Here is a 10,140-nt window from a genome sequence, read left to right on the forward strand (position 1 = left end):
ATCCTGGCCGCGGAAGGAGGGACTCCCTTCACGTAGCGCTGGCTGCGTTGGCAGATTTTCCTCTTTGCGTGGTAAATAGGGAGAGGTGTGCAGGAGGGTTTGAATCGCCTCCAAGCTTTGTGCATCACGCTCCGTCGGCCGCTACAGTGAAACAAAAATACTAAAACTGTTTACCACTCCAGTGCCCCTCAAGTAGCTGATTTAATAGAGGTAGAGGCTTATTTAATAGAGATAAATACCTTGGAGATCCTTTAAAAATTGTTCCTCGTCCGTTTCATTGTAATGTGAGTCTGCAGTTGGCGGTTCGCTAATAGGGGAATGCTTCAGAGCACGCATTAGAAAATGTCTACAATCTCTAACGTGTAAAAGGATTTTTTTTTTTTTTTTAGTCTGCTAAATCTCATTTTATTGAACCTTTTGGCTTTATCTCTTCCTGTGTCTGCTGTTTTTAAGCTCTCCCCCTTATGTAGGTCACACTTCCACATTTTATGCTTCAGCCGCTGTCTTGAAGCACTATCTCTTGTAAAATGGAAAAAAAAAAAAAAAAAAAAAATCTCTATAGAAATAGGACTTCGTTTTTGCTATAGTGGTGGTAGTAATTTCCCCTTGGTTAACCCCAGTTTGGTTGGGTATCGCTTGGTTACTGCTCCGCTCCGGTATTTTAGAGTTCTTGTATGTGATAAGATTGTTCCTCTGCAAGTACGCTAAGCTAATTTTAAGATAAAATTGTTGCATCCCACGTCAGGAAGGCAAAAAATGGGCAGCCCACCCTGGACTCAGACACAGAGGAGCTTCTCAGATTATGGGCGCCTTCAGAAAAACTGCAGTGCCGCTTAGTTTTAAATCTCCCGAGCTTTTAAGAGAGGAAAAAAAAAAAGCTCTACAGACTCCTTGGTCCGGGTAGGAGGACGCTTCCCAACGAGCTTTGGAGTCATGGCATACTTTGAATTTATGAAGAAACGCCTTTTATAAAAAAAAAAAAAAAAAAAAAAGTTGATTTAAGTTCTGTTTAGTGGTGATTTTGGCTTGACTGTGGTTGATTTGACTATAAAACGTGGTCCTCGAATCTTTGCCTTCCTGCAGGTTTGAGAGCCTGTCTCTCGCTGAGGAAATACTTGCCTGGTGTTAGAGCTTAAGACCTGGCGTGAAGCCACGCGGTGTGTAGTAAGTCTGATCCGGCTTCAGGTGTTTCAGAAGAGGTTTTTCAATATTAATCACTTCATTACTGCGGAGGGAATCTTGTAGGCACGTGGCGTGAGAAGGAAGATGGCCAAATTACGCCTGGAGAGGTTGAGGCTCCTGTCAAGCGGAAGCTCCTGGGCTGGGGAGTTCTCAGTTCCCGGCTTTCCCGCTCTTCCGAAACACAGCTGTGCTCTTCCAGTTTTTACATGTTTATTCCCTGATCAACCTTAATTTCGCAAGTGAATAGCATCCCCCGTAGCTGTGAATATCTTCTTTTGCTGCGAAGCCCTCTACGTCTTTGGGCCGTGTTTTATCTCCAGTTTCCCGTTTCGGCACGGTTCAGCCCCTGCTGCCCGTCTGCCCCCAGCAGTTGGAGTCGCCGTGTGTCTGCCTCTGCCGGTCTAACTTTGCTTCTGCGTGCTTGTAGCTGCAATTGCTTCATTTTTTGTGTGTGTGTTGAAAATACAGGAGTTCATTAAAAATAAAAGAGCTGCTTAAAGCCGGAGTTCTTAACAGCATAATAATGTTGTCTTGATGTACCGAGCGGCCGCTCCTCTTGTGCGGTGCAGTTTCAGAGTCCGACGCTGGAGTCGAAGCGTGGGAGGACCGCGAGGACGAGGCCGTGCGAGGAAGCAGCGCCCGTCTCACTCGTGTGAGCTAAGCTACATCCAGACGCGGTTTCCGATGTTAGAGCTCGGTCTGCCGGCTCCGTTGCTCTGTTCTCCAGCAAACTTGACTTTTCACCAGTGGGTTCTGCGTGTGTGCATACTGGGTCAGCCCAGAGGTTCGCGTCGCTGTCTTTGAGAGCAAATGCTTTGTGAAGACTGTAAGAAACGGGGTAAGTGCAGATGGAGCCTTCCACGGTCGTACTCCTGGAGCATTTTGGTGCTTAGGGGCTGCTTTGAGCCGGTGTGTTTGTACCCACCGATAGACCTACCCTCAGCAAATTTGTTAGTGAGTTCCACAGTGTAAGAGAGTTCTGTGAAAGCGGGTTTTTAAACCTGCAGCATAACAATTTCGATGGCCACCCTTAATTCTGTATTCAAAGAAATGAAGGCTGCTTATTTGCTTTTCTCTCTGATGATCTTAGACACGTAACAAGCTGTCATCCCTTCCGCCATCCAGACTTTCTCCCAACTACCCCGATGGGCATTACACTGTCTTTACACTGACTCCACTATTCAACATTATTTTGAGTCTACTGGAAGGCTTCAGACGGAGCAGGAATACGCAGCCTGTCAGCACAGCGAGGCAGATGCTCAAATTCCCTCCTTGCCTGTGAATCAAAACCAGCCTGCGGTGCTCTTCTGTTCTGGGCTCTAAGGAATACTGTATTTGCAAAAGCAGCCACTGAAGGTACGAGCTGCTCTTGGAGGACTTCTCGCACAGGTAAACGGAGCAGAAGAATAGACACTTTTCCTGGAAAGCAACTACTTTGAGTTGAAATCATCAGAACATTCCTTAAGTGAAGAGAAGAGGGTATCAGTTACCGAAGTGGCCCTTCTCTGCGTGGATAGAGATTGCTGGTGATACAGGATTTATTTTCATCTTTGTTTTTTTAGAAATATTTTACCCAGAACTTCCAGCAACCGCAATTCAAGCTGCTGTGACTGTAGTGCCACAGGTCATCGTGTAACGTTGGGCAGAACGTTGTAACGTTCCTCATGTAACGTTGTCAGAAGTTCCCGCATCTGTCTCCTGCAAATCGGGGAAAATCCTGATTCCTGGAGCTCGACCAGCTGCGTCCAACGACAGGCTGTGCTTCAGAGCCGATCTGTTTGCGCCAAGTTCATACATACCCCAGAGTGGTTTCTGCCTTGAAGGCTGGAGAGGAGCTGCTTTCTTCTTGTCTGCCTGCTGCGCTCGTGTTTGAAGCTCCAAGCTGATGTTTCCTAGAGCTCAGCGCTGGCACCGAACTTATCACAGAGAGTCTGCAAATGGTCTGGTTTGGGTCAGTTTGCAAACCCAACAGCATGTTGTCTCTCGACCCACTTCTAACATCAATGTCTTACCACGTCTTTAAGTCTCAGCCTGTGTGGGGCTGTTGCTTTCGGTGACAGTGTTCTCATGTTGCCTGCCATGCCCTTTCTGCCCGCTCCTCATCTCGGAGTGAGCTGGACCAAAACAGATGCACACAAGATGCCAGCGGCAGTAAAATTCATGCCGTGTCTGCTTAAATCTGCGGTTATCTGCATTTTATCCGTTGATGCGCTTGAGGGCAGGGCTGCCGTTCAGGAGGGCTGAGCCAGGCTGGAGGAACGGGCTGGCAGAAGCCTTGTGAAATTCCAACAAGGACAAATGCCAAGTCTACCTGGGAGGACTAACCCCGAGCGGCAGCTCTGCGGAAAAGACCCTGTGGGTCCTGGTGGGCAGCAAGTCAAGCGTGAGCCGGCAGAGCCCGACAGCATCCCGGGCTGTACCAACAGGAGCACAGAGAGCACATTGAGGGATGTGATTATCTGCTCAGCAGTTGTTAGGCCACGTCTGGAGGACTGGGTCCCCCAGTAAAAGAAAGACATGGATAAACTGGAGTGAGGCCACCAGAGATGGTCCAAGAGCCTGAGCGCTTTCCCCATGGAGAGGCTGAGGGAACTGAGCTGCTTCAGCCTGGAGAGAGCAAGGCTTTGGAGGCACCTACAGCAGCCCTACAACAGGGATAGGACAAGCGGTAATGGTTTTAAACTGAAAGAGGGGAGATTTAGACTAGGTATTAGGAAGGAGTTCTTGACATTTAGGGCGGTGAGCCCCTGGCGCAGGTTGCCCAGAGAAGCTATGGCTGCCCCATCCCTGGAGGTGGTCAAGGCCAGGTTGGACGGGGCTGGGAGCAACCTGGGCTGGGGGGAGGTGGCCCTGCCCAGGGCATGGGGGTGGAACTGGATGATCTTCAAGGTCCCTTTCAACCCAAACCATTCTGTGATTCTATGAGGAGGTCATCAGGAAGACAGGGACAGGCTTTTCAGTGATGCGTGGTGGGAGTAAGACAGACATAAGCTGGAGTATGGGAGGTTTTGACTGGGTATAAGGAGGTCAAGCACTGAAACAGGTTGCATAGAGAGGTGATGCTGTCTCCATTTCTGGTGCTTTCAGAGATCAGTCAGGTCTTGACAAAGCCCTGAAGAACCTGGTCTGACCTCAGAGCTGACCCTGCTTTGAGAGGAGGTTGGACCAGAGAGACCTCCTGAGGTCCCTTCCAACCCGAGTTATTCTGTGACAGAGACAACATTTCCATCCTTGTACGTCCCGCTTGCTGCTGAGGAGGGGAAGGCGAATGGGCCACACTGAGGAACGTCCAGCTCAACTTGCCTGCAAAAGGGCAACCAGACACTGGAGCTCTTGTTGCATATGGGGCTTGGTCACCTTGAGTTACCCGTGAAGGCGTGCCATATAATTTTAGGAATTGTCCCACCTTTTCTTTCTTCTTTAGACTGTTGACTGGAGGCGTAAGGATTCCAAGTGGCTTCTTCAAAACCACCTGTTCACCATCACCAAAGCAGAAAATATTTTGTTAATAGTGAGGCCAAAGGAGGGGATTAAATGCTCAAACGTACACAGCTTTTCTGGTTGGCTGCTGATGATGCTCTTTAATATATATGGTGATAGAAGTGCCACGATGTGCGCTGCAGGCCACTGATTGGTGATGGAGTGTATCGAGGCATATATTTTCAGAGTTCTTTCCTTTGTAAATGTTTGAGAAATCTGGTGGTTTCTGTAGAGCTTCGTATCTGCTGCTTGTAGGTATGCTAGTTTTGCTCCTGTCATCATAGAATCATCGGGTTGGAAGGGACCTCTGGAGAACATCTAGTCCAACCCCCCTGCCATAGCAGGGCCACCTTAGAGCAGGTTGCACAGGAACGTGTCCAGGCAGGTTTTGAATGTCTCCAGAGATGGAGACTCCACCACCTCCCAGGGCAGCCCGTTCCAGTGCTCTGCCACCCATCACGCAGGGTCAGGCTGGCACATGGACCTCTTGCTTGCATGACCAGGAGCTCCAGTATTAGGTTTTCATGGTTTGATCCTTCAGAGTCCCTGTGGATTTAAGGTGGCTCAGCACCTCTGCCACCCATCTCCAGGGCTGGATGAAGCCAGTGGGCTGTGGTGTGGTGGATTCTTCTGTGCTGGGACTGTTAGTGGCTCTGGTTTCAGAAGCAAGTACTCCCTTATGCTGGCAGCCTGCCTTGCCTTGTTGCAAGGACAGCCTGGCTGTCTCAAAGAGCAGATTATTGGTTTAAAGTACCGTGGAACTGCAGGCAGAGACCCCCAACCAAGGGCCAGAGAAACTACTAAGTGTTTTAGATATCCAAGATGAGCATCTTCTGGAGGGCCATGGCTGAGCAGGACAGACTTGGGTGGTTAGCGAAGGCACCAAACATCAGGGAAGTGGAGCAAGTTCATCTGTTCGTATTGTGGTTGGTTTTTGTTGGTTTTTTTTTTTTCTTTAACTATTGTTCAGTGGTGGTTCCTTCATGCTTGGAGTTCTCTTCTGTGGTCCCCGTAGCTTTCTGCAGAAGGGCAGTGACGGAGAAGGGTTTGGGATGGCTGGTGGACTTCACTTCTGTGAGAGCGTGGGACGTGGCCCTCAGGCAGAGGTGTCTACGGGCATTAAGTAGTGACGGTTCCCAAAGAGCAGGATTTGCTGTTGATCACGGGGTTGTTTTACGCTGCAGATCGTTATTCTTCTACATCATCCATTCCCAAGCATTCCGGCGTGTTTCCTCTTTGACTGAGCTCTCTCTGCGGCTGCTTTGTCTCCTGTCTGCTGTGGCTGTGCTGACTTGCTGGTGGCCCTGTACGGTCCTGCCTGTCGCCAGAGGATGCTCGCAAAGGGCTGTAACCCCCCGGTTTCAGGCAGTAGCTTGTGAGCCGGTGCAATTTCCTGACATCCGAGAAAATGGAAGTAACAGATATCAATAAAATATTATCCTTGTTCCGAAGCTGAGCTTTAAGTAAGAGTGAATACTGTTTGTGCCGAAGTATTGACTCGGTCCCAAATGCAGAGCTCCCACTTGCTTGGCTTTAACCGCCCGTGTGGCTGTGATGCTTTTTATGTATGTTCAGAGCCTTTTTTTGTGTTGGAGGGTTCTGTCATCACGCTTTATTTCACATAATTGCCTGGGGTTTGGGGTGGAACGAGCTCTTCTGAAGGAAGCCATTACAATCCATGCCTAATAGCTGCTTTTCGAACTAAAATACTGTACCTTCATGTAAGTCTGTAAAAGTAAATGTAATTGGATTATGCAAAATAATCTCCTCAAATGAGGTTTTAAAGCATCAATCAGCAAGTTGTGGATGTCCGAAGCTGGGCGATTCTAACGGTTCCTTTACGCAGCTGAAACATAAAGTTCTCCTACAGAGCTGATACACGAGGAAGACTTCTTGGAACCCTCCCTCGCGTCAGAATAGGGGGTTTTATAGTGGAAATTTCTTTACAGTCCAATTTTTAGCTGTATGATTTCAGTTCTCCCATTAAATTAATCGATTAGGCTTTGTGGCTGCTTTTTTCATCGAGTGCTCTTACTTTGATGCCTTGTTATTTTACAGCAATGTGTTCCCCGCGCCTTCATTTCCACTGCTATCAAATGCCTGGTTTTAGTTGGGGTTCACTTAAAATGTCGGGGTTTGACTGTGTGCGTTACCTTCCCCCTGCCTCTTGTGCTGATGGTTTTGAGAGATAAGTGCCCCGTGGTTCTTCCTGAAGGGAGTGTGTTGATATGGGAGGGATGAAAAGGCATTTCCTTTGGGGTTCGGAGCATGTGCGGCGTTGGCTCTCATGCACGAGACTCTCTTCTCACTGCTCGGAGAACAGTCAGGCTCCGTTTTCCTCTTCCCATGGCTTCCCTGTGTCACGCGAGTCTCACAATCGTGTCTCTTTGCTGCTCCTGCAGGTCAGATGCCGGGGCCCGGTTCGATGATACCTGGACAGCCCATGCCAGGCCGGATGATGCCAAGTGTGTCGGCCAACATCCATCCAGCCGGCGGTGGTCCCCCCCCGCCTGGCATGTCACCGATGTCAGGAAATCTCATTGGACCTCGTGTTCCTCTAGCAGCTCCAAACGGCATGTGTAAGTGGGTCTCCAGCAGAAAACGTTTTGAATACACCTGGTGCGGCTTTTCTCTCGCTTGCCTTGTCGCTGGAAAAGTCATTGTAGTGGAAACCCCTTTGTCTGCTGCAGGGATAATGGGATCTGTGCGTGTTGGCAGCCAAGGACTGGTGCCGGAGGTGTGCTTGAAGCTTTAAGAGCTTGTCTCCCCTCTAGGCTTCCAAACGTACTCCGTTGTCCTTTATTTTATTTATAGTGACACTAAGGCTCTGTGGTCATCATCAAAAACCTCTCTTGACTTAGTCTGGAAGAATTGCACAGTAGAGGTTCGGGAATTAACTTATAGCGATCTCCTTAAATGATGGAGGTCAGAATATAATTCAGTTCAACAGTACATTACTGGAAATTTAGCACGGTGAAATTAAAAAGAGGAAGTCCTAATTAAGAAGCAGCAAAAGGTATATTGGGAATGTTCCTTACGTGGTATATACACACCTCTGAAAATGAAGCTGATTTATGCCAGCCAAAAAAAAAAGCAGTTGAAGTCAGTAGCCACTGTGTGAGTGTTACTTGAAGGAGAGTGAGAACGTGGCCAAACCCAGACAGCAGCAGCGGAGCTGTCATGGCTGGTGCAGGATGCTCTGTCATGAATTCCTCAATAAATTGGTCCGTATTAGTTGCAGCCTGGGACAAGCTGCTGGTCTGCTTCAGCGCAGCGGTCTTAACCCCAAAAATGTTATTCAGCATAACTGTCATCACACAGGCAGGAGTTGTGATCGCTTGTAGGACCTCTCCCAAGAAATAATTGGGAGAAGCCATCCCATTTTGGCTTCAGCTGAAGGGAGTTGCTGAGGAGTACTGACTCATCGGTGTCATAAGCATGAAAAACTCCATTCCGATGCTATTTTTATTCAGACATTCGCTCCTTATTCTTCTGGTGCTCTCGCTTTCCTTAGTTTTCCTTCCCTTTTTTCTGAGCCTCCACCACTGGGAATATCTTATGTCAGGTTGTATTCCTGCTTGCTCTCTTCCCTTATCTTAATTTCTCTTTTTTTTTCCTCCCCTACTAAACAAGTCAGTCATGTTCCATTAACATCTCCTCCGTGTGCATGCAAGCCGGCCTTTTGTATCCTTCCTTTCGTTCCTCCTACTTGCTGCATCTGTGGATGCCTCTACTTTAACCTACATACGCTGCTCGGAGCTTAAGTGCAGGCTCTGTTTATATAAAGTGTATTGTTCCATCTATTTTAAATAGAAAAGAGCTGTAATCTAAAGGCTCGAGCACAGCGCTGGGAGATGAGAAATGCTAATTCCAGCTCTGAAAGTTGCTTGACGTGAACTTTGCCAGCTACTGAGCTGCATGCCTGTCATCTTTTCTGTAAAAACAGGGAATTTTTTTACTTTCACAGAGTCCACGCAGTGCTTAGTGGTTGAAAAGCACGATAAAACGTGCAGTGGAGCTTCACGTGAAGCTGAAGAGATGGAGAAGCCGCAGCCGTGGCCATTTCTGGCGCCAGTCCCTGCTGCTTTCCCCTCGGACAACCGCGTCTCCCATAGCACGTAGACATCTCGGTGTTTGCGTTGGGTTCCTTTTCCACGTTCAGCCCCTCCCGCTGTCCTGCTCACTGTTTCTCTGCTGGTTTTTTTGCAGATCCCCCTCCTGCACAGCCGCCTCCACCAGCGGAAGGGGTGACCCCACCTCCGGCAGGAGCCCCCCCGGCCTCAGCCGCTCCCTGAGCAGTCGAGGAAGAAGGAACTTCTACAGCAACATAGTGGTGACCAAAAATGAATTCCTCAGTTACCTTCTGTTCCCGTTCGTGTATGTGTGCGTATACATACACGTATACAAGCACACACACACAGCGTCTTCCCCCTTTCCCCGCCACTCGTAGCCTGGCAGTACTTGGCATTCCTTTGGGAAAGCTTTAAATCAAAGATGCCGGTAGTGCCTCCGTGTTGCTGGTGGGAAGTCCTTTACTCTTCGGTCTGCTTGGCCTTTCAGAGGGCGCTCGACTTCTGGTTTCTTTCATCTTGGTGTTTTGAGCTTTGGGTTCTCCTGGGAAAGGTAGAAAAAAAAAAAAAATCAAGCTTTTAAGGTGGAGGCATTAACTGAGCTTTAGGAGGTAGCACGTGCCCACCCCACCTGTGATTTAATGTTTCAGGTTCTCCAGGTAGATCAAAGCATCAAGATCAGATGCCAAACCAGTGTTGTGAGCCGAGAAGGAAAATGAGGGCGTGCTGTACCACGGGAGGTGCAGGAATGCCAGCCGTGGTCATTACAGATAGCTGATCATTAGGGACAGTAGCCGAGTCCTGGGGCTGCCTCGCTAACTTATTAAAGAAAATATTGATCCGGTGCGAACGAAGCCAGGAGCGAATCAATTGGAATAAAACCACTCAATGGTAGGAGTTTTCTTGCTCCGGTTTTTACCTTTCTTTTGCCTTTGAAGGTGGTAGTTGAACCTTCCCTCTGAGTAGATTGGTACAGTAGCCAACTGAGGAATAAAACCATGATTTTTAGTCCCTCTTTTTGGAGCATATACTTTTTACTTTTTAAAAAGAACAAAACAAACAAAAAAAAAAAGTAGATAGCGAAGAAGTGCTAGCGTACGGGATTGGGTTGGGGTGGCTGGGGTGCGAATGCCAGAACTACCTCCTGCGGACAGCCGAGGTGGGCAGAGTCAGCGACCGTGGTACGCGTCTTCGGAACAACTCACGCATCACCTTCCGCTCGCTGACCTTCCGTGCTCTGTGGGGATGCGGGTAAGGGAACGCCTTCAGGCGGCAAATCTAGGAGCGCTCGTTGAGTGAGACCCACCAGCGCAGTGCTGCTGATGCAGACCTCCAGACTGCCAAAACTGCTTGTCTGCTCTTCGTTAGTGACTGCAAAAAATCCTTTGCTGGCTGGGGTTTGGGTTCT

At 48.7% G+C, this 10,140-nt stretch overlaps 1 protein-coding gene across 2 annotated transcripts in view; it reads left to right on the top strand.

Annotated features, from left to right (window-relative positions):
* SMARCC1 (SWI/SNF related BAF chromatin remodeling complex subunit C1) overlaps positions 1-9,747 on the top strand; it is a gene marked incomplete at its 5' end in the record, with an annotated part of 98,160 nt that extends 88,413 nt beyond the window's left edge. For both annotated transcript variants that reach the window (XM_082499285.1, XM_082499286.1), the window contains 2 exons: positions 7,065-7,241; positions 8,872-9,747. In XM_082499285.1, the coding sequence (XP_082355411.1) occupies positions 7,065-7,241; positions 8,872-8,957 (263 nt within the window). In that variant the 3' untranslated portion in view covers positions 8,958-9,747. The remainder of the gene's footprint in view (positions 1-7,064; positions 7,242-8,871) is intronic.
* Between the last annotated feature and the right edge of the window lie 393 nt (positions 9,748-10,140).

This window comes from Vanellus vanellus (assembly GCF_965231255.1).
Source record: "Vanellus vanellus genome assembly, chromosome: 2".
In the NCBI taxonomy this organism is placed as follows: Eukaryota; Metazoa; Chordata; class Aves; order Charadriiformes; family Charadriidae; genus Vanellus; species Vanellus vanellus.